Here is a 24725-nt window from a genome sequence, read left to right on the forward strand (position 1 = left end):
TTAACGGACGATCTGGAGGAGTTAGGGGAGATGGAGGCTTCTTGTGACTAAAGCCAGTTAGTGACAAGGAGAAGGTACAGTGATGGAGTGAGGAACTGAGGATGAGGTGGGAGGACTGCCTGAACCTGGGAGACTGAGGCTACACTCCAGCCTGGGTGACAGAGAGAGAGAGAGAGAGAGAGAGAGATCTGTCTCAAACGAAAAAAAAAAAAAAAAAGAAAAAGAAAAAGAAGAAAAGGCCAGGCGTAGTAACACTTTGGGAGGCAGGAGGATTGTTTGAGGCCAGGAGTTTGAGACCAGCCTGGGCAACAGAGTGAGACCCCATCTCTATTTTTAAAATTAAATTAAAAAAAAAAAGGAATTGAGGATGGGGACAAATAAAGGCAGGTACCTTGCTGGGGGATGGGACATGGTCAGCTCATAGTCTCATATTGGAGGAGTCCAAGCTGGGCTGACTATGTAATATATGTGTACAATACCATTACTTCTCTTTCTTTGAGTTGCACAACACTTTTTATCATAAGCCCTTCAGAACAAAGGGCAGGGACAGGGAGAGTCTATACTAGATGTGCATGCACATTTCATATAGGCTGACAGGAGCCACAGAAAGGGACTAGAAGAGAATACTTCTTTTGGTCATTCTGTGAAATTTCTGTGTATTTAGAAAGATCATGAAAGGATTTTAGGAGGATTATTTTATTTCCAGTCAACATGCTGCCCTGCACTGGAGTTCTTGACACAATGGGCTCCAATTCTAGAGCAATATGCAAAAGAAAGCAGATTGGGAATCCCAAAGTGTTTAACTTACAGCTCCAGTCCCCGTAATTCCCTCATTCCTTTTCCTAGGTATGTAGGGAACCCTGGCTCCCAGCTTCTGCCCTTTATCATTCCAGATCTCCTGCTCCAACTGCAGATGGAATCTCACCTGGCAGATGAATGTGCCCAAGACTACAGAGCAGAAGATAATGTTGCGGTAGATGCCCGAAAAGACATTCTTCTCTCCATGGATCTTTCGGGAGTTGATTTCATTGAAGAGCTGCATCAGCACGAAGGTGTTAAAAACAATGGTATAGTGCTGGCTGGGTGGTGAATGTAGAGGCGCCTTCCTCCCACTATCAATATCAAAGAATTTCTCACCTAGTGGGGAGAGGAGAAGCATTGGAAGTTAAGTGTGGTCTGAACTAAGAGCCAGAATGTGTTGGTACGGATATACTGCTTGCTTATGGCTGGTGTCCACTCTAATTGATCAATATCTGAGCTGTACTAGTTATTTACTTTTTTGACACAGGGTCTCACTCTGTCACCCAGGCTGGAGTGCAGTGGCATGATCACGGCTCACTGCAGCCTGGACCTTCCTGCTCAAGTGTTCCTTCCACCTCAGCCTCCCAAATAGCTGGGATTACAGGCGTGCACCACCATGCCTGGCTAATTTTTTGTTGTACTAGTTATGAAACATTTTAAATGTTAGTTCTGGTCTGGACTTATTTTACCTTCTCTCTCAGTTTGTTGCATTGATACTTGCTCTCATGTACTGCAGCATGGTAGTAAGACTACGTGCGCCAGAGTGAGGCAATCATAGGTTTGAATTTCAGTGCAACTGTGTACTCATTGTGGGACCTAAGCTTAATTTTTTGCATCTATAAAAAAAGAAATAAGCTGGGCGCGGTGTCTCATGCCTGTAATCCCAGCACTCTGGGGGGCTGAGGCGGGCGGATCACAAGGTCAGGAGATCAAGACCATCCTGGCCAACATGATGAAACCTCGTCTCTACTAAAAATACAAAAATTAGCCAGGTGTGGTGATTACGCCTGTAATCTCAGCTATTTGGGAGGCTGACACAGGAAAATCGCTTGAACCTGGGAAGCAGAGGTCGCAGTGGAGGCAGAGGTCGCAGTGGAGGCAGAGGTCGCAGTGACCCACTGCACTCCAGCCTGGGTGACAGAGCGAGACTCCATCTCCAAAAAAAAAAAAAGAAATAATAAAGCCTCCCTTGTGAAATTCTTGAGTACATACAGTACACACAGTACTTATTCCTGACCTGTGCTTATTCCTGACCTGTGCGCTTGCTCTCATGCTACCTTCTTTCTCTGCCCCCACCTGCAACCAGGACCCCAGCTGCTACCCCAGCCCCAAAGTGGCTCACCCGCAAAGACAAGGATAAAGATGACAATGAGCTGATAGAACGCGTGGCCCAAGATGTTCTTCATCATAGTGCGTGAGATCAGAGGCTTATTTCGGCCATACGGGCGCCGCTTCAACAGAGATTCCGTAGGGGGCTCTGTGGCCAGGGCCAATGAAGCAAAAGTGTCCATGATCAGATTAACCCACAACATCTGCACAGCTTTCAGTGGGGAATCCTGGTGGGAAGAAGAACCAGCCCTTTTAGCTTTTCTCAGAAACCAGCCCACCCTTTCGATGGCCCAGCTCCCACGACCCACCTAGACTTGGAATCTGGCCACTTCCTAGCTGAGTGACTGTGAGAAAGTTACTTAACTTCCTTGAGCCTCAAGTTCCTCACCCATAAAATGGGGATAATAATACCTACTTTGCAAGGTCATTTTTGAAGAACACAGATAGTGCATATAAATGCTTATTACAGTGGCTGACACATAAGTGCTAAGCAAAGGCCTGTAAGTTATCATCTACACAAGCAGACGAAAACAGCAGACTTAGAAGAGCTAACTCCTTTCCCAACGTCACGGGGAAACCCTGTCTTTACTCTTCAGTAAACACACCGTACTCTCCACTCCATGTTCCTTAGCCCCTGACTCATCCCTCCCGTCTCAGCCCACCCACACCCCCTTCACCTGAGTGATACAGGCTCCAGTGAAGGCTACAATCACGGCCACCACATTGACAGTGAGCTGGAACTGCAGGAACTTGGAGATGCTGTCATAGACATTTCGTCCCCACATCACCGCCTTCACAATGCTGGTGAAGTTGTCATCTGTTAGGATGATGTCTGAAGCCTCCTTTGCTACATCTGTGCCTGCGATGCCCTGAGGTGAGATGGGAGGGAAAACAGTGAAGGAGTGGAGAAAGCCCAGGCTCCATTTCCTGACCTCCAGGAAGCTTCAGAAGTCAGTGTAAATACTACAGGGCACACTAGTCACACAAAAGAAAACAAAGAGCAAATGTGTCACTGTCACTCTAGAGAAAGGAGGGCTGGGGCCTGATGCTACCAACCTTACTGTTGAGCCCAGACTGGGAATTACAGTCATCTTTGATATCCCTTTCACCCTCCCCTCCTACTCCCTCAACCTTGGAAACTAATTAAAAGGTAGAGAGCAAATCCTGTCTATTCTACCTCCAAATTCTTACAGTTCTGTTGCCACTGCTAGTATCTCATTTAAGCCCATGTCATTCCGACACCTTTGAGAAACTCTGCATTTGTTCTAGGAGTAGTAGTATGGCAGCACAGTTCTGAAGTTTCATCTTTGTTCAAAATTTTCTTTTTAAATTAAATTAAAAAAAATTGAGACAGGGTCTTGCTTTATTGTCCAGGCTGGAGTGCAGTGGCAGGATCTCAGCTCAATGCAAGCTCCGCACCTGGGGCTCCAATGATCCTCCCATCTTGGCCTCCTGAGTAACGGTACTACAGGCATTTGCTCACCCTGCTTGGTTAATTTTTAAATTTTTTGTAGACATGGGGGTCTCTCTATATTGCCCAGCTTTATAATTACTGTTATGAAAGAATCTCTAAGTTATGTTGGTAAGTGAAGAAAGAAAGGTAGAAAAAATAGTTTATGGTATGGTATCACTTATCTAAGGGGGCAGGCCATGAATATATTACATTTATTTATTTATATTTTTTGAGACAGAGTCTCCCTCTGTTGCCCAGGCTGGACAGCAGTGGTGTGATCTCAGCTCACTGCTACCTCTGACTCCTGGGTTCAAGCGAGTCTCCTCTCCTGCCTCAGCCTCCCGAGTGGCTGGGATTACAGGGACACACCACAATGACAGGCTAATTTTGTATTTTTAGTAGAGATAGGGGTTTCATCATGTTGGCCAGGCTGGTCTTGAACTCCTGACTTCAGGTGATCCACTTGCCTTGGCCTCCCAAAGTGCTGGGATTATAGTCATGTGCCACCGTGCCCGGACTGCATTTGATTATACTTTAAAGGAGCAAACAGAAGAATAAACCAAAAACGATAGAAAAAAATTACCTATTGAATTAAGAGGGAAGCAGCAAGGCAAAGGCAATGAGGGTGGAAGCCAGATTTCTATGAATATACCTTGTTTTGTACATTTGACTTTAGAACCACGTATTTTATCTCTCTCGCTCTTTTTTTTTTCTTTTTCTTTTTTTTTTTTTTTTTGAGACAGGGTCTTGCTCTGTCGTCCAGGCTGGAGTGCAGAGGTGTGAACCTGGCTCACTGCAGCCTTGAATTCTTGGGCTCAAGCAATCCTCCCACCTCAGCCTCCCAAGTAGCTGGGACTATAGGTGTGTGCTAGCACACTTGGCTAATTTTTAATTTTTTTTAGAGATGGGAGTCTCACTGTATTGCCCAGGCTGGTCTTGAAATCCTGGCTTCTAGTGCTCCTTCCCCCTTGGCCCCCCGAAGTGTTGCAATTGATTACAGGTGTGAGCCACCACACTGGCCTAAAAAGCAATCTCCAAAATGGAAAGTGACATGATATAAATGATCTGGTAGCCACTTGGTAGCACAACTGCACACACACAAAAAATGTTACAAATGACTTAAAAACAATAATTTGATGGCACATTCCTGGTAGCATATACCTATGGATAAAAGGAACTATAAGAAAAATATTTAATTGTTTTTGGCAGAGTAATTGTATTAATATTATTGATATTTTGTAACTACTTGAAATATTTTAGAGTAAAACAAAAAATAATCATGTTAATGCAATTAGGAATCAAAATTTTCAGCTTAAGGGATACAAACATAAAATCAGGGAAGTTAAATACAATTAGAAGCTGGGTATGCTGGCTCATGCCTATAATCCCAGCACTTTTGGAGGCCAAGGTGGGCTTTTTCGCTTGAGGGCAGGAGTTCGAGACCACTCTGGCCAAAATGGCGAAACTCCATCTCTACTTAAAAATACAAAAATTAGCAGGGTGTGGTGGCACACGCCTGTAATCCCAGCTACTCAGGACGCTGAAGCAGGAGAACTGCTTGAACCTGGGAGGCAGAGGTTGCAGTGAGCCAAGATCATGCCACTGCACTCCAGCCTGGGCGACAGAGTGGGACTCTGCCTCAGAGGCAGAGGTTGCAGTGAGCCAAGATCATGCCACTGCACTCCAGCCTGGGCGACAGAGTGGGACTCTGCCTCAAAATAAATAACTAAATAAAATAAAATAAAATAAAATAAAATTAGAAAGTTATAAATCAGGAAGTTAGACATCTATAATTCTTTAAAAAATTATTTATTATTTCTTCTAAAAGTGGAATAAAAAGAAATATATAATCTAAAATCAAATGAAAAACAGAAATATGAATTCACGAAGTATTTTATCTTTGTGAGCAAACACAAAACAAACACAAAAACAAGTGAGACTTAAGAGCATACTTCTTAGCTTTGTCCACTGAAAAGGCTTAGAAACAAAGATCAACTCAGTAGCAAGGAACACCTTTGAGTTCCAATTGTGTTCTCTAGTGCTCCTTTCCCCTTGGCCTCCCAAAGTGTTGGGAGGCCATTTCAGGCCGGGCATGGTGGCTCACCCCTGTAATCCCACCACTTTGGGAGGTTGAGGCGGGTGGATCACTTGCAGTCAGGAGTTTGAGACCAGCCTGGCCAACATGGTGAAACCCCGTCTCTACTAAAAATACAAAAAATTAGCCAGGCTTGATGGCGGATGCCTGTAATCCCAGCTAACTCAAGAGGCTGAGGCAGGAGAATTGTTTGAACCTGGGAAGTGGAGGTTGCAGTGAGCCGAGACTGCCCCACTGCACTCCAGCCTGGGTGACGGAGCAAGGCCCCGTCTCATAAATAAATAAATAAATAAATAAATAAATAAATAAATAAATAAAATACCATTTCATATTAAAATGAAGCAGGAATCCTTGGAGAAATGGACGATTTCCTATCCAGGATAAAAAAGAACCAAAAAACCAAGAATAAACCAAGAAAGCTATTAAAAACAACTGGGGTTTTATCTAAAGGACTCAGCAATGTTGAAGAGGCCTCTTCTGCCTAATGGTGGGTCACTTTGAGCATCAAAACCATAATAAGAGCAGTGGATTGAAACACATCAAATATACTTAAATCTATGAATTCATAATGATACTTAAAAAAAAAATCCACTCATTGGTCACCTTTGGAGTTTCCTAAAAAGTCAACTAATCATTTTTAAAAAACTAGTAATTAAAAAACAAACCAAAAACCTACCTTTCAGGTAGGATTGGAACCTCAGAGTAATCAAATAGTCAATGAGGCAGAATCCCTTTTGTTTTTTGAGATAGAGTCAGCTTTGTCACCTAGGCTGGAGTGCAGAGGCGCAATCTTGGCTCACTGCAACCTCTGCCTCCCGGATTCAAGTGATTCTCCTGCCTCAGCCTCCTGAGTAGCTGGGATTACAGGCGCCTGCCATCATGCCCAGCTAATTTTTGTATTTTTAGTAGAGACGGGTTTCACTGTATTGGCCAGGCTGGTCTTGAACTCCTGACCTCGTGATCTGCCTGCCTCGGCCTCCCAAAGTGCTGGGATTACAAGCACGAGCCACTACGCCCGGCCGGGAATCTCTTTTTATATAAGTATTTAAGTTAATAAATAAAGAATTACAATATTGTCATTTTGCAGCCCTCAGTGAAAGAAAGGGTCTAGAATCTGATAACTTCTAGAACCAACTACTTGCTTATAGGAAATATAAGGAAGAAAATAATACGTTAAAGGAAATCACAGTGAAATAATCAACAAAATCTATATTGAGGGATAGTCTGCAGACAAACAACCCACTTCCTTCAAAACTAAGTTGCTAGCAAAAAAGATGGAGGCGGATTGTGCAGAAGAGAGTTAACATAGCAGGCCTGAGACGACTATCCTTAGGAAGGAATGCTTGCAGGGTGGGCCCTTGGCTGGCATCAAGGAAATGGGCTCTCAGAATGCTTGCCCTCAACAACTAACTGATAAGGGTGGCTCACTGTGTCTAGACTGTATCCAAACAATGTAGTTTACATTGAACATTTGCTTTCCTTTGGGAGTCTGGAATTTTGGTATGTGCTAGGCAGAAGGTGCCTATGTGATCAGCCTCAAGAAAAACCTTGGGTACTAAGTCCGTGATGGGCTTCCCTAGGTAGAACATCATACATATATTTCTGTGTTTTCATTAGTGGGGAAAGAATGGACTCTGTCTGATTCCTTATGGGAGGGAGAGCATAAGAAAGACTGCAAATAGATTTATCCAGATTCTGCCACTGTCTTTTTCTCTTATGATCCAAGTGTATTCTTACTACATCACTGTTATGAATCTTAGTCATGAGTACAACTATATGCCAAGTCCCATGAGTCCTCCTAGCAACCCCATGAATATAGGGGTGGTTTTGGGGACTCCCAACATAGAGATCCTATAAGATCAGTGATTCTTAAAGTTTAGGGTACATCAGAATCACTGAGAGAGCCTGTCAAAACACCGTTAACAGATTTAACATAATTAATTAAGATTTCTGGGCCCCAATTCCAGGCTTTCCAATTCAGTAAATCTGGGGTGGGGCCTGAGTGGGTGAATCTGCATTCTATAGGTTTGTATAGAAACCTACTATACAGCTGGTACAGGTACTGGTACAGCTGGAAGGAGGTGCACTCCAAGAGATAGATTAAGAGACCTAACAGATGTATCAAATAATTGCAAGGTATGGATCTTATCTGAATCCTGATTTGGGCAAATAAACTATAAAAACATTTGAGTCAGTTAGGAAAATGTGAACAAACTAGAAATTTCATGACAGTAAGGAAACATCAATTTTGTTCTGAGATAATGGTATTAAGATTCTTTTAGATATATAGATTATTGACACATACTTATTATTTAGAGGCATATAATGAAAATTTTTTTTTGCCCCACACCCTCCCCCCATATAATGAAAAAAAAAAAAATTTTTGAGACGGAGTCTTGCTCTGTCACCCAGGCTGGAGTGTAGTGGTGCTAACTCGGCTCATCGTAACCTCCGCCTCCCAGGTTCAAGCGATTCTCCTGCCTCAGCTTCCAGAGTAGCTAGGATTACAGGTGCCTACCATCACGCCCAGCTAATTTTTGTAATTTTAATAGAGCCGGGGTTTCACCATGCTGGCCAGACTGGTCTCGAACTAACCTCAGGCGATCCGCCTGCCTCAAAGTAATCAAATAGTTAATGAGGGGGAATCTCTTTTGTCTTTTGAGACAGAGTCTAGCTTTGTCACCCAGGCTGGAGTGCAGTGGCATGATCTTGGCTCACTGCAACCTCTGCCTCCCGGGTTCAGGTGATTCTCCTGCCTCAGCCTCCCAAATAGCTGGGATTACAGGTGTGAGCCACTGCACCTGGCCATGAAATTTTCAGGGATGAAATTACATGATGCCTTGCATTTGCTTCAAAAACAATTCAGCTGAAGATTGGGGATGTAAATGGGGGGATCATTGAAACAAGATTGGCCATGTGTTGATCATAGTTGAAGCTGAGTGACAGGTACCTGTCAATTCTCCCTATTTTTGCATATTCTTGAAATTTCCTAGAATAAAACCCTTAAAAAAAAGAGTTCTCTAAAGATAGATGACTTCTTAAATGTCCTTCCACTGCTAAAAATCACCAACAGTTCAATCTGTATGGGAGGCTTATAATCATAAACTACTTGAGTGTGAGCATAGAATCTGGGGGGCTTCTAAACCTTTGTGAACATCAGAATTAACTGGTGTGCCTGTTTAAAGAAAAAATTCTGGTATTCATCTCAGACCTACTGAATTAAGACGTCTAACTGTGTAGCCTTGGAACATGTGATTTTAAATGAACTTTCCAAGTGATTCTGATGCTCTTGGCCTCAGAAGTGAAAAGCAGAATACCCAATGGTGCCAGCCACACAGCGCGCCTACCATAGGGAACACAAATCTTCTAGAGTTTGCCTAGTTGACAACATCACATGTTTATAGGCAAGTTTATGTTGGTCTGGCTTTCCTGCATATGATTCTTCATGACTTCCCTCCCTCTTATCTATTCTTCATACTTGATGGGTCCCCAATTACATATATCATGATTGGCCCAGTAGATAGGAGAGATAGAGTTGGACAAAAAAGCACCCCATGGGCTATGCAGGTGTAGCAAGCAGCAGGCAACCAGAAGCCGGACCTGGCTTCCTGATGGAGAAGGCAGCTGGCAATCAGAGAGACACTGTGCTGAGCTTACCATGGCAAAACCAACATCCGCTTTCTTCAGAGCAGGCCCGTCATTTGTGCCATCACCAGTGACAGCCACGACCTGCCGGTGTTCCCCAACAGTGCTGTCAATGATGCCTGGGAGAAACAGACACACCACAGTGAGCTTTCCTGGTCTCCCCACCCCTCAGTTCCTACCACCCGCCACTCCTACTTTCTTCTTTCCTTCCCTTTTCCCTTTCCTAGAAGTTCTACAGGAACCACCTAAGGGCAGTAAGTTGTTTCATGGGTAGCACTGAACTAAGTTTGTCCTCATCCAGTACCCTAAGGCAGCTATGAAGAACACATCGGATGGATTTCGAGGCAGAGACCTAGGGGTCAAACTGCACCATTTCCACCTACCAGCTGGGGAATTTGGGTAAGTTACTTGTCTTCTCAGCCTCCAACTTCCTCATTTGTAAAATGGGAATACCTGCCCTGCCTAATTCACAGTACTATTGGTAAATAAGACATGATCATGTTTTTAAGAACCCATCAAATTGCCAGGCACGGTGGCTCACGGCTGTAATCCCAACACTTTGGGAGGCCGAGGTGGGCGGATCACCTGGGGTCAGGAGTTTGAGACCAGCCTGGCCAACATGGTGAAACCTTGTCTCTACTAAGAATACAAAAATTAGCCAGGCATGGTGGCATGCACCTGTAGTCCCAGCTACTCGGGAGGCTGAGGCAGGAGAATCACCTGAACTCAGGAGGTGGAGGTTGCAGTGAGCCGAGATTGCACCACTCCACTCCTGCCTGGGTGACAGAGCAAGACTCTGTCTCCAAAAATAAAAACAAAAAATAAAAAAAATAAAAACCCAACAACTTTATTGTGTGTCGTACTCACCAAGGGCTCAGATGTTTGCTAACTGTATGTTCTCCCCACTAGCCTGGGAGCTCTCCTAGGACCTCCCTATTTGGACAGGAGAGTGGCTTTGGCTGGTGGTTCTTATCTGTCCTCGCCCTGGCCTGCTGCCTTCAGCTGTTGCAGGCACCTATTTGGAAGCCAACCTCACCTTTCACCAGGGTGTGCTTGTCAGTGGGAGAAGATCGCGCCAGGACCCGAAGCTTAGGCCAGATCTTGTCCAGCTTTTCTTGCTCTACCTGCCAACACCAGACCACACCTGGATCAGTCAAACTCAGGAAAGCTATCCAGGAAAATCTTACTTCTCCATACACTTGGAGTCACTGGGAGATTGGGTACGCCACAGTCCCACATGAAAGTGTTATTCTGGATTCAGCAGAGATGAAACAGCCAACCAGTCTCCAAGGGTAGATTCATGGATGATGACCATTCAGGGCCTGTTTTTTTTCTTTTTCCTCCCTACCTGGGAGCCAATCCCCCATTTCCTAGACCTTTAACAGGAGGTGGGCCAGGGTTGGCTGTTGGCTCAGGTGGGTAAAGTGGTGCTTCTGAGGTCTTAGGTTTGATTTCTATGTAGCTGAGGAAAGCTTGGATCTGTGCCACCGCCAGACCACATTCTCCTTTAGCCACACAGGAGGGGTGGACTAGGGGGAAGTCAGTATAAAAAACTGAAAAAGCAGAAAGACATGAAAAGTTGGTGACACTATCTCAAAAGATAGCTTGTGAATGAAGCTCACTAGCTTCATTCACAAGCAACTGCCTTTTTTTTTTTTTTTTTTTTTGAGACAGTCTCGCTCTGTTGCCCAGGCTGGAGTGCAGTGGCATGATCTCGGCTCACTGCAAGCTCTGCCTCCTGGGTTCAAGCGATTCTTCTGCCTCAGCCTCCCCAGTAGCTGGGACTACAGGTGCACGCCACCATGCCCAGCTAATTTTTGTATTTTTAGTAGAGACGGGGTTTCACCATTGTTGGCCAGGATGGTCTCGATCTCTTGACCTCGTGATCCGCCCGCCTTGGCCTCCCAGAGTGCTGGGATTACAGGCGTAAGCCACTGCGCCTGGCCGGCAACTCCCAATGTTACCATATGAGCAGCTTTGGTACAAGGAGATGTTTCACTATGAATAGCTTTCACTTTAGAAACCACCCACTTTCCCGCACATGACCCAGATGCCTTATGCTAGAACCCGCCTTTTTCTTGTCAGGTGAGGTCCTGGTTCCCCCTAGCCAGGACCCACCTCGCCTTTCTCGTTGCGGATGAGCCGGTTGAATTCTTTGCCTTCTAAGCACAGGAAGTCATCTCCAGGTGTTAGAATGCCACATTTGGTGGCAATGGCCCGGGCTGTGTTGATGTTGTCACCTGTCACCATTCTGACAGTAATGCCAGCTTGTTTGCATTTGGCAATAGCATCTGGCACCTACAGAGAGTGAAGAAAGGGGAAAGGCACAGATGAGGGTGGTGACCCTGGTAAGCGGTCCCTGTTTGTCTGTCCCTTTGTGGCAGACAGGAGAGGCACCCTAGAAGTGGTGCCATGCAGCATGGGCCAGGTCTGGTCATTTTGATATTGTTAGGCGCCACCTCACTTCTGTCCTACCCACAGCAGTCACATTTGAATTTGCCCTATTGTACCACGAGTTGAAGGGGAAACTTGCTTTGGGAGCCAGGTGTAAAAACTTGCTCTTTCACTTACAACTGAGACTCCTCAGCAGGGCATGGATGGCATTTTGCGATTTGGCCACTGCTTTCTTTTCTAGCAGAAGCTTTTGCCACTCTCCACCCACCTGGCCCATGCTCCAACCATATCAGCTCTTTGTAATTTCCCACATGCATGACACCCTCTCATGCCTCTGGGCCTTGACAATTAATAGTCCATCTGTCTAAACTTCTTAGAAGCAGAAACTTTTCAATCCCCTAGTGTCTAGAATAGTTATCAGCACACAGCAGGTACTCAAAAAGAATGTGTTGATTGAAAGGAGGGAGCTAAAGACAAAGTTGGTGTCCTGGTTAAATCGACCTCCTGACAACACTTAAGTACCAAATAATGATCCCAATAAGCCCTTTGCTTCTCAACACTCAGACAACATTAGTCCTGGGAATGCCACATTCGGTCAAACTGGCACTCCACAGCAGCCCTGTGAGGCAGGAAGCACAGAAACATCTATCCCTCTAAGTGAGAGGCAGTTAGCTTACCCACCTGGGGTCACAACTAGAAAGGGAACTAGTACCCCACTTCCTGAGACTCCTGGGTGGCTTCCCACCCTCTCACCTCTGGGCGCACAGGGTCCTCAATGCCCACCACTGCGATACAGGTCAGTTCAGTGAGGATCTCATTCTCATTGTCCCAAGAGGGCTCTGCATCATCGAAATCCCGGTAAGCTATGCAGATAGTCCGGAGTCCATCACAGGCCATGGGCTCGATGACAGTGCGTACCATATCATCTCTGTCTTTATTCTTGAATGGCACTGCTTCCCCTTTCCGGTCCAGGATTCGATTACACCTGGGGAGGTGCACAGTAAGAACGTGGTGTCTCCCTTCCCACTCAATACATTTCTACAATCATTGACAGGCATTTTGGCAACTCTGTATTATTCCTAAAGACATTGCTCCAAGTGTGGCCAAACATTTCCTTCATTCATCACCCAGCTGAGTTCCTCTTTCCAAGGTAGGTGGGCTGTGGATGGAGTAAGGTCTAGATATATAGAGAGTGGGATTCTCCCATGTCATCTCTTCTTACCCATATGTGAATGCAATGCAAGTCATTTGTGAATCACCTGCTCTTCTGAACTTCTTGAAGGCAGAGAGACTTTTTCAATCCGAGTATTTAGAATAGTGCTCACTGTGTGGTGGTGGTTTGGGGGAGGTTTCCTATATAAGAATGTGCTGATTAAAAGAAGGTGGCTAAAGCCATGTTGGGGCACTGGTTAATTCAGCCCTACTTATGTATAGGGCCAACTTTTGATGATCTATGGGTAATTTATTAATAGTCACTTTTTTTTTTTTTTTTAATGGAGTCTCATTCTGTCACCCAGGCTGGAGTGCAGTGGTGTGATCTCAGCTCACAGCAACCTCTGCCTTCTGGGTTCAAGTGATTCTCCTGCCTCAGCCTCCTGAGTAGCTGGGATTACAGGCACGCACCACCATGCCTGGCTAATTTTTGTATTTTTTTTTTTAGTAGAGACAGGGTTTCACCATGTTGGTCGGGCTGGTTTTGAACTCCTGACCTCGTGATCCGCCTGCCTTGGCCTCCCAAAGTGCTGGGATTACAGGCGTGAGCCACTGCGCCTGGCCGAATAGTCACTTTTAAAGTTATGTAAATTCCCTGTAATAAGAAATGGGAATGGGAAGGAAAGAGAAGGAAAAGAGAACACAGAACAAACGTTTCTAGTACTTGTTACGTATAAGGCATTTTACATACATTGAATCATTTAGTTACAGTGAGGGGGTGGTACTTTTAGGAGCTGAGTACGGCTATCTCTGTTTTCAGATTAGGGAAATGGAAACTTAGGATCATCCAGGTCTGAATCCTGGCTGTGCCACTATTAGCTGTATCACCTTGAGTGAGATACTTAACTTCCTTATATCTCTGTTTTCTCATCTGTAAAACAGGGATAATCATAGTACCCACCTTACTGAGTTGTGAGGATTAAATACAACAAGCCACCTTAAGCACTTAAAAAACATGCGTGGCCTGAGTAGATGCTTGGATATTAGTTATTATGTCACCACCTGGCTGGAGGGCTCCCTCATTCACATGGGTTCAGTGTGGGGTGTGCACCCATGCCTTCCTGAGGAGAGGATCTTGAAGGGAAGCAGAGTGGTCAGGGGTGCTCACTTGCGCAAGATGATCTCAGAGGCGCCCTTGCTGTACATACGGAAGCCACCGTTGGGATTCCTGATGACGGTGCTCATTGACTTGCGCACTGAGTTGAAGGTGTACACCTTGTAGAGCTTCTCCTCAGGCACTTCATTACGCACAGCCTGATAATCCTGCTTCAGATCTGTGACAAAGCCTAGCAGAGCACACTCGGTCTTGTTGCCCACCTGCCGAGGCAGGCCTCCCTCCTTCTCTGGAGGCTGGGAGAAGAAATATACACAGCACTATTGAGTAAGATGCCTTGACAAGGCAGAGAACTTAGGGAGAAAGAACTCATTTACAAAGCCTTCACATTATATACCCGGAGCTCATGGGGGAAATAACTTTTTTTTTTTCTTTTTTGGAGATGGAGTCTCGCTCTGTTGTCCAGCCTGGAGTGCAGTGGCATGACCTCGGCTCACTGCAACCTCCACCTCCCAGGTTCAAGTGATTCTCCTGCCTCAGCCTCCTGTGTAGCTGGGACTACAGGTACCTGCCACCATGCCCAGCTAATTTTTGTATTTTTAGTAGAGACAGGGTTTCACCATGTTGGCCAGGGTGGTCTCGAACTCCTGACCTCGGGTGATCTGCCCACCTCAACCTCCCAAAGTGTTGGGATTATAGGCGTGAGCCACCACACCTGGCATCTTTTTTCTGTTTCTTTTTGACATAGCACCTTGCTCTGTTGCCCAGGCTTGACTGCAGTGGTGTGATCTCAGCTCACTGCAGCCTTGACCTCTTAGGCTCAAGTGATCCTCCCACCTCAGCTTCCGGAGTAGCTGGGACAACAGGTGCGCAACCATGCCTGGCTAATTTTGTTTATTTTTGTAGAGATGAGGTCTCACAATATTGCTCAGGCCGGTCTCAAACTCCTGGGCTCAAGCGATCTTCCCACTTTGGCTTCCCAAAGTGCTGGGATTACCGACGTGAGCCACTATGCCCAGCCTGTTTTTTTTCAAGGGTAGGCAGAGAGGGGTCAGTGGTAGCTGTGATCCTTCTGCCATCCAGGGCTTAGGGATTTTGTAGTTTGCTCTAGTGGTAGTGCTGGTGTCTCGCCTTGTGTGGGTCTTATTCTAATACACTGTGCTTGTTTCTGGAAAGTAAGTAATTTACTTCTGATAAGCCCAATTCTACTTTGGGTTACTTTCTACTTTCCCTCCTTAGAGACATTGCTTTTACATGCTAATTGGGAGGGTATTTCCCAGCCATAGATTCTTACAGGCCCTTACCTCCAACCCTCCATTGACTCCCAGGGATTTTTCTGTAGCCTCACCCAAACATGTTCACTCCAGAGTGAGAAATTGGATGTGAGATGGCAATTTAGGCAGTGTAAACAATAAGGGGGTTCATTTCAGAGAAAATGGATGTTGCCTTCCAACCACCCACTCTAAGTGTCTACACAAAGGAAATGCTTACCAGAATCTTGGAGGTATAAGCGCTGTTGATAGAAATGCCGTTGACAATGAGGTCCAGGACTTTGGGCAGGAAGACATCAGGGCTTGGGATTTGACGGTAATGGATGCCCCCAATATAAGCTTGTACCACAGTCATGCGGTTCATGGTCAACGTGCCTGTCTTATCAGAGCAGATGGCGGTGGCATTGCCCATGGTCTCACAAGCATCCAAGTGCCGCACCAGGTTATTGTCTTTCATCATTTTCTACAAACGAGAAGAGAAAAGACTTGAGAGGGGGACTAACTGGACTCTCCTAAATATAGGTCAAAGGCCATTTCCTAGCCAACATCTCTCCACATTTCATCTTCCAGTCCCACACAAAAATCTAAGATACTGGCTGGGTGCAGTGATTCATGCCTGTATAATTTCAGTACTTCCAGAGGCTGAGACGGGCAGATCACCTGAGGTCAGAAGTTCAAGACCAGCCTGGCCAACATAGTGAAACCCTGTCTCTACAAAAGATACAAAAAGTAGCTGGGCATGGTGGTGCACACTTGTAATCCCAGCTACTTGGGAGGCTGAGGCACGAGAATCACTTGAACACGGGAGGCAGAGGTTGCATCACTGCACTCCAGCCTGGGTGACAGAATGAGACTCTGTCTTAAAAAAAAAAAAATCCAAGATACCATTTTTGTCATTCTCTTAAGATTCTACTGGGTCATTTCAACATTGATGCATCTGACAGAGATGGTCCTTCCATAATACCAGGGACTTCTGCTCTTGTGAGGCAGCAGCCAAAGTTTATAGATGATAGAATGGCTTATCTTTTCACTAAAGGTTACATGGTACCCTTCCCTCCCATCTCTATCCTAAAGGAAGAGATAGGATTGTTCTAGTCTCACCTTCACAGAGTAGGCCAGTGAGATGGTGACAGCCAGAGGCAGTCCCTCTGGCACAGCCACCACCAGTACAGTGACGCCGATGATGAAGAACTTGACAAAGTACTGGATGTAGATGGGAGTACACTCAGGGAGCCATGGTCTGCGATTTATCACAAAGTTGTCAATCACAAAGTATAGAATCAGGATGAAAACCGTGAGAGCAGACATGATCAGACCTGTCCAGAGAAACAAGTCACATGAACCCAGGCCTGAGGGCAGTCCTAGGGCCCTAGCTAGTGATAGATTGGCATCAGTTGTAGCCTTTGTTGCCAATTATTAAAACCACCATCGCCAGGAAGACTTACTAAAATCCCCTCCCATTCTCTGTTGCTTGTACATTATAGCATAGGGAATAGACACTGGTTTCGTATTTCAAAGACACAGGTTCTATTCTCAGCACTCTACTAACTTGACTTGTGGCTTTGGACAAGTCATTGACCCTCTTTGGGCCTGTTTCCTAGATCAAATTCCTCATTTATAAATCAGGGGGTTGATCTGTTTCCTGAAACAGCATTCTACGATCCTATTCCACACCCATCCTCTCCCTACGATTCATAATGTCATGACTGTACTTGTCCATTTCCTAGTAGTTTATCAATTTTGACTTCTCCCCTACTAACCTCTGAATGTTGGGCAATTCACACCTTGTTTACAGCAATGCTTCTATGGTGCTAGTGTATTACCTGCATAACTAACTCTTAGAACAGTGCTTCCCAACCTTTCTCTTGTCACGGCACACATAGAAGATGCCAATAATAGTAAATATTTATGTGGGCACCTGCTGTGGGCCAGGCGAGCACTTCACAACAACCCTGTGAAATAGATTAATATTATTACCCCCTTTTTAAAGATGAGGAAATGAAAGTACTGAGAGGTCTTTGGTATAGCCCATTGGTGGAGTAACCAAACCATCCTGAGACTACTGAACAGTTTCCAGGGATGTGGGGCTTTGCCAAAATTGAGAAAATCCCAAGCAAACTGGGATGGTTGGTTACCCTACACATTACAGTACGTGAAAGAATCTGCTCAAGGTCAAAACCGACTGGCCTAGGGGTTCTGATTGCCATGGGTGCTGCCAGGATGCTTTGAGGGCTGATGGAATCAATATCTGGGGACAACTATCCCTAACTGTGGCACAATATTTGGGAAAAACTCTGCTTTAAATCATTGTCTGGTTTTGGTTTTTGCTTTTCCCACGGGCCTGATGATTCGGGGGCCTCCAAGCAAGGCTAGAGATGATGATATCAATGAAAGCAAATTCTTCTGTACTTTGCTTGATTAGGGCCAGGACTCAGGTGGAGAAGCAAGCCACTGAGGGTGAAAATTTAAGAAGGAACTCACTCTCCAGGTGGTGGAAGGCATCTGACTTGCCTCATCGTATTCCTGGACTGGCCTAATACATAAAATAAAGCAACAGAGGAGACTAGTGGCAAGCCATCAGGTAGCTTGTACTCTCTAAGAAGAACAAGGCAGGGGACAGGTACAGTGGCTCACGCTTGTAATCCCAGCACATTGGGAGGCTGAGGCTGGCAGATCACTTGAGGCTATGGGATTCCTTGAGTCCAGGGGCAGATCACTTGAGGATAGGAGTTTGAGACTAGCCTGCCCAACATGGCGAAAACCTGTCTTTACTAAAAATTAGCCAGGCATGGTGATGCACATCTGTAATCCCAGCTACTCGGGAGACTCACTTGAACCCTGGAGGTGGAGGCTGCAGTGAGCCAAGATTGCATCACTGCACTCCAGCTTGGGTGACAGTGAGACTTTGTCTCAAAAACAAACAAACAACAACCATAAGGCAAGGATTAGGAGAATAGTACAAGGGTTACGTGGGGTATATTTAATGTTTCAAACCTGTGTGTTTGATTCTGCACCTGCAATTCATCTCATCCATGTATAGTTTATATGCAAGAGATTTCACAGTAGTTAAAATTAGCTGGGTACCAGAATGGACATGAAGAGATTAGACCAACTCGGTCCAGTAGATCTTTCTGTGATGCTTAAGAAGTTCTCTATTTGTGCTATCCAATATGACAGCCACTACTAGCACATGTGGCTCGTGACCAACTAAAATTTACCCCAGCAACCGGATTTTTAACTTTATTTACTTTTAATTAATTTAAATTGCAGCAGCCACATGTGGTGAGTGGCTGCTATGGTGGGCAGCATAGATCCCTGCCATCCAATGTGTGTAAACTGAATCAGCGGTGCTGGCATCCTGTGGGGGCTTATTAGGAATGCAGAATCTCAGGCTCCACACCAGACCCCCTGAACTGAATCTACACTTCAACAAGAACCCCAGGTAAGTTGTATACAGCTGTATAAAGTGCAGAGATGTGCTGATTATGATTGTGGTAAACAGAAAGGTGGAATCAGAGAATAAACAGTGGTAAAAGACTATTCTCTGGCAGGGTGCGGTGGCTCATGCCTGTATCCTAGCACTTTGAGAGGCCGAGGTGGGCGGATCACTTGAGGCCAGGAGTTCGAGACCAGCCTGGCCAACATGGCGAAACCCCATCTCTACTAAAAATACAAGAATTAGATGGGTGTGGTGGTGTGCACCTGTAGTCCCTGCTACTTGGGTGGCTGAGGCAGGAAAATCGCTTGAACCAGGAGGTGGAGTCTGCAGTGAGCTGAGATGGTGCCACTGTACTCCAGCCTGGGCAACAGAGGAAGACTCCATCTCAAAAAAAAAAAAAAAAAAGACTGTTCCTTGAGGGATATGCCCACTAAAGTAGCAGTCTTCTATTTCCTCTTCCCACTCCCCTTTCTCCCCCTCCATTGAAAGAAGGTGGTGAGACAGAAAAATGTAGAGGCAAGTGATGGAGAAGCCACTTCCTCATATGCAGAGTGCATTTAGTTACCTCTCTTCTGGAGAGAGCATCTCTAACCACAGCCTTCCTTCTTCCTCCAGTCCTTACTTGGTATTTATTGCTCTGTGCTTGGCCAGATCCTACTCCTATGCTAGGGAATTGCCTCTAGCAAGCTGCAGCCTTCTTTATCTTTAAGGAATTTACAACCCAAAACAAGCGACAGGTAAGCAGTTATTAAAGTCTTCCTTCTTGCTAATGTAAATCTCCCCCGCTGTAATATATGCTCTTTACTTCTCATTCATTTGGATTAAGAGATCTCAGGGCCATTAACCCTTACACACAGGAAAACATTTCTCTCTGAAAAAGTCTAGGGAGCGACCAAACAGTGGTGGAGATAGGGACACAGCTGCCTAGCCCCAACCAGCCATCCTGAAGTTTCAGCTTCCTTCTGCCAGTCTTGGTCGGTGCAGAAAGAAGGGGATAAAAGTGATGAGGATCCAAGACAACATTGATAAACCACAACAAGGCTTTCCCCTACTCACCGGCTTTCCCAATCTGAACAGCCAGGCGAGTCAGCTTGCCCTGCAGCACTGACTTCTCCTTTTTAGGCACCTTGACTGCCTTCTTGTCCTTTTCCTCATTGTCGATTCCCTCCTGGCTGTTGAGTGGCTGGATTTCCAGGGCCACTCCGTCTTGGGTCTTTGCTGGAGTGTACACACAAATAGGACAGGTTAGCAGGCAAGGTGGTAGCACTGAGTGGCAGGCAGGTGGAAACCAGAAAACCTTCCTGTCTCTTTCCCAGAATATACCTTGGACCCTGACATCAGTTCCGACCACTCCCAACCCATGCTAGACATGGAACTTGCCTTCAGCACTCTATTAGGGCCTTTGGAATAATATTCTAATGACTTTAGATGAAACTGGGGTTCTTTTAGGGTATGGATTTCTTCTTCAGTGGCAGCTTCCTGGCACTACCTCAGAGTCCCAAGCCAGGTTTATTCCAGCAAGGGGATTAATCATGTCACTAAGCACTATTAAAACAACCATCCTTCCTGGAACTCAGTGCTTAAAATAGTGAATCTTTACTGCAGAAAGGGGCTGAAGGAGAGGGTTGGCAGATGTTTCTAGAGTACAAGATTGCTCTGTTAAATGGTTTATCTCTCTCTCTCTCTCTCCCTTGATTGTCAGGGAAGAAACACATACCCCCAGACCCAGGGTATTTTCTAGCCCCTTCCAGCAGTTGAAGGATAGGAAAAGAAAATTCCCTTTCTTCCCTGCCTGACAAAGGTAGAGAGATACAGAGTGGGAACCTGGGTTAAGTCTTTTGGGGAAGAGGGAAGAAGCTGGTGTGAGGGACCTCCTGGAATAAGAGAAAGCAGGGATAAAGAGAGACATATAAATCCATTTTGCTTTTAAAAGAAGAGTTAAAGACCTAAAATTAAAGAATTATTTCTATTTAGCCCTGGTTTTCCAATGTGATGACTTTATTTCTAAAGACTGCTGTGATGTGGGTTACAAAGTAAAAACAAATCTCTAGGAGCGTCACAAGACAGTAGTTCTTGCTGGCTCCCAGCACCACTCCACTTTCACCCCTGCAGGCCTCAGCCACTCGCTTAGGATACCCTTCCTGAGTAGTCCCTGCTGTCAGACTCACAAACAGGAAGACAGAGACAGAATGTGAACACAGTCACCAAAAGAGAAACACACATCAGATCAGGAGGAAGAAAACAGACTGTGGCGAGAACAAAGAAGGGAGGTGGGGAGAGAAGTACAGAGAAAGGGCTCTCTCCAAGCACCCCTGAGAAGACCAGCAGAGAAGGGATCCAGACCAGAAGAGGACACTTATGAGGAAGCTAGCAAGAGGAGGGTGCAGGGACTGCCCACCCCACCTCCCTCCACCATGAGGACCCTGAAGTCTTCCAACCCAGAAACTGATGACTGTTGGTGTTTAAATCAGGCTGAGGGCAATGAAGCAGAGTTCAGCTCCCTAGGAAGAGCAGATCAACCCTACACACTCCCCAAGAGAAACCTTGACATGACGTTCTGTGAGCCAACAGCAGAGGGTGCTGTTGTCCCATCTTAGATTGGGATCAGGACCTTGCGACCACCCCAAAAAATCTCTGCACCTTCCTCAGGATGAGGAGTCTGAGCCACAGCAGCAGATAACAGATTTATGGAGAGGAAAAGGGAGAAGGAAGATGGCCTGGAAAGGTCTGGTTTGAGTGTGGGCAGGTAGAGATGGTAAATGAGTAGTTGGAGAGGTTACCTTTGTTGCGATTTTCAGGGACTCCTTGTTTTTTACCTGTTTGAACAAGAAAGAAAAAAGTGGGGTCGAAACCCAAAGTGACTATTAAGAGATCCAATTTGTTGGTCCTGCTCAGAGCCCAGAAGGACAACAGCAAAGTGTTTGGGTTGCAGGGAAGGGACATAAATGTAAAGGAAGCTCACATCTCTGTTTTCATTCATTCTTGCTAGAGGCTCTCATGAATCCTCGGGATATCCACCAAAACGCTCATGAAGGTGAGTGCATACTCACACCTGAGGTGCTTTCTCTTGCTCCTGGCCTGAGCCACATTGCTTGGAAAAATGGGGTGGGGATTAGGAAGTGAGAGGTTTGAACTGTTTCTGCCTGATGGCAAAGACTTTGAAAGGTGTCTCCGTGTTACTTCAACAGCACCAGGCAAGCTTCCTCCTTATTCATCTGCAGGCAGCTGCAGAAATGAATTGTTTACTTCCTGAGAGAATGTGTTTTGTTTCCTTTTCATAAACTGTCCTCCACTAAACAGCTCAAGATGATTCTCCAGCCAAGTGGTAGAAACCTTCTCTTCCCTAAGGGAAGAAGGAATGCTTAGGGAAACGTGTAGACTTGGTTTTAGTATCTTTTCCTCTTTCTTCCTCTTATTCTTTCCTTCAGGAATGACTGAGTGGCAAAGACTGAACTAACTGTTCCTACTCTTCTAGCTGTGTGTCTCTTCCACTGAGAGCCCACAGTTTCGGCAGAAATCTATTTTATTCTTCTGGCCAATTTTCTCTTAGTCTTGATGGTTTGTTTAACCCCCCATCTTTGAGGAAGAAAGTTGGGGAAGGAGGAGGAGTACAGGGAAGGCATTTGGGGCTACCAGCACCTAGCCAGTTTATTTAGGGCAGGCTTTGTAACTCATCCCTTTACAAGCTACCATTAGACACAAAAATCAAGGCTCAAATTCAACGTGATTTGGGAGCCTAGAGCCAGGATCTGGTTTTTATCACAGCTCCCTGGAGCCAAGGATTTACATCTTTATCTCAGCAAGGAGTTTGGATATCTGCTTTCTTCATCGCAGCAGATTCTTCCAACCATGCTTTCTATCCAGATCTGCTCCCTCACTTCCTTGTTTGTCCATGGGGATGAGAGGAAAGAGAATCTCATTCCAGATGCCCCTTACCTTTCTTCTTCTTCTCCCCTTCGTCATCCTCATTGGCCCCCAAGAGAGTAAGGATGATTCCAGTCTGAGAGTTGACACCAACAGCTGTCACCACCATCCGGCCAGAACCTTCCATGACATGGGTCCCTACACGGGAAAGGAGAAGATGGGAAGGAATGGGTTTTTTAATACTTAGACATGATTTGGTATGTAACACAAACTTAGAAGAAAAAATAGTCCTTCCTACCCCATGGATAATGATGTGCTTAGCACAGTAGGAGAAGGTCAAGAGCTGGGCGCATTTAAAACAGACCAGACAAATTGGAATTAAGGAGGAAAATGTGTCTAACCACTTTAGGGTAAGCCCTCCCTCCTGCCCCCGCCACCCCTGCAACCAGCAAAGCCCCTTCAAGGCCCTTATAACACTTGTTTCATGGAAAACTTCATTTAGGCTGCCTGATATCCTTGAATTCCACCCACCAAAATGCTGTTGCCCCAGTTGAACCCCAGGGAAGGAGATGGGACAGAGTCAGAAGAGAGAACAGGGTCTGGATCCTGTGGCCTAGGTGTTTGCAGGGAGGTAAATGGGAACTTGGGTAGCCAGGGCCTATACCTGAGAGCAACATGGGGTCTTTGTCCAGGGACTTCTTGACATGGTCGGATTCCCCTGTCAGAGAGCTCTCATCAATCTTCAGATCGTTCCCTTGGATCAGGATCCCATCTGCAGGCAGCAGATCACCTAGAGCACAAAGGGGAAGGAGGGACAGTGAAGGAGATAGTAAGAGACTGGCTGAGGGTAGGGACCTCCAACTCCTTCAACCCTATCTCACGGCTGTTCCCACAGGCCCTATCTAGAGAGCAATGGCTGAGAGTACATGGAGACTCTTTATAAGTCTTCAGCTCTGTATAACCTGGGAGAAGATTGCTTTCCAGGCATTATAAATTCAAACTCTTATTCATCCCGAATACCTTTCCATGGCCTGAATGTTATACACTTTTAACGCTAAGACACACAGGGTACAAGTCTGACAATCTTGTGACAGTTTCAGCTACTCCTTTCTGAAATTCCTTCCCACAACCTCTTTAAACTCTAACCTAGAAGTGAATACAATTTTGGATCTTATCTTTTTGAGTTTTCAGCAATTCCCAGCCCCCTCATGCCAAAGGACCTATCCCTTAAATGGGGGTGGCGGTGGGGTAAGCAAAAGAAACACGGAGCTCTCACCGTATTTGACTTGGGCAATGTCACCAACCACAATCTCAGCCACAGGGAGCTGGATGAGTTGACCATTTCGGATGATGGAGAACTTTTGCTCCTGTTCAATGCGGCTCTGCAGCCCCCGGAATTGCTTCTCTTTGCTCCAATCATTAAAGGCAGTCACTAACACCACGATGATCACTGAGAAAAGGATGGCTGCCCCCTCAATCCAGCCAGCTTGTGCCTCATTTTCATCTTCTGGGGTAGTTGCGACTTGACCACACACTATCCCAGGAAGGGAGAGAAATAGTCACTGAAGGGCTTTTGTTGACATTAAGAAATGGGAGTAGTGCTTCCACAATCCCCCCAAGATAGAAAGTCAGGAAAAGTGAATAACAGCAAATACAACTGTTGGCTGGAAGAGGATATCAGAGGATAGCAGGATTGAGTATTGTCTTATCACCAGTGTAACTATTTATGTTAATCCAAAAGAGGCAAATGACTAAATAGTACCAACTATCAAATTTAGGCAAGTCACATGTAAGGTCACACTTATGGTTCCCAACATGGTCAGGCTTTCACTACTGTTTCCCATCATGCCAGACAATTGGTGGTGGGGGGCACTTTGAGATGTAGGGTTTTGTTGGTTGGATAAGGGCAGAGAATTCCTGGCTAGGGGTGTTGGTTCACACCTGCAATCCCAGCACTCTGGGAGGCCAAGGCAGGCAGATCGCTTGACCCCAGGAGTTTGTGACCAACCTGGGCAACATAGTGAGACCTTGTCTCTATGTTATAAAAATTATTAAATAGGCCGGGCAAGTGGGTCACGCCTGTAATCCCAGCACTTTAGGAGGCCAAGGCGGGTGGATCACCTGAGGCCAGGAGTTTGATACCAGTCTGGCCAAAATGGTAAGGCCCT

At 45.7% G+C, this 24725-nt stretch overlaps 1 protein-coding gene across 4 annotated transcripts in view; it reads right to left on the reverse strand.

Moving 5' to 3' along the window:
* Positions 1-24725, reverse strand: part of ATP2B4 (ATPase plasma membrane Ca2+ transporting 4) — a 117405-nt gene that overhangs the window by 20211 nt on the left and 72469 nt on the right. For all 4 annotated transcript variants that reach the window (XM_032136266.2, XM_032136272.2, XM_032136267.2 and 1 more), the window contains 15 exons: positions 23834-24091; positions 23222-23347; positions 22630-22755; positions 21474-21509; positions 19750-19911; positions 16356-16570; positions 15475-15717; positions 14038-14279; positions 12471-12702; positions 11442-11621; positions 10360-10447; positions 9336-9442; positions 2808-2999; positions 2144-2357; positions 926-1137 (listed from right to left, as the gene is read on the reverse strand). In XM_032136266.2, the coding sequence (XP_031992157.1) occupies positions 926-1137; positions 2144-2357; positions 2808-2999; positions 9336-9442; positions 10360-10447; positions 11442-11621; positions 12471-12702; positions 14038-14279; positions 15475-15717; positions 16356-16570; positions 19750-19911; positions 21474-21509; positions 22630-22755; positions 23222-23347; positions 23834-24091 (2633 nt within the window). The remainder of the gene's footprint in view (positions 1-925; positions 1138-2143; positions 2358-2807; positions 3000-9335; positions 9443-10359; positions 10448-11441; positions 11622-12470; positions 12703-14037; positions 14280-15474; positions 15718-16355; positions 16571-19749; positions 19912-21473; positions 21510-22629; positions 22756-23221; positions 23348-23833; positions 24092-24725) is intronic.

The sequence above is a fragment of the Hylobates moloch genome, unplaced genomic scaffold (assembly GCF_009828535.3).
Source record: "Hylobates moloch isolate HMO894 unplaced genomic scaffold, HMol_V3 SCAFFOLD_18, whole genome shotgun sequence".
Taxonomy (NCBI): Eukaryota; Metazoa; Chordata; class Mammalia; order Primates; family Hylobatidae; genus Hylobates; species Hylobates moloch.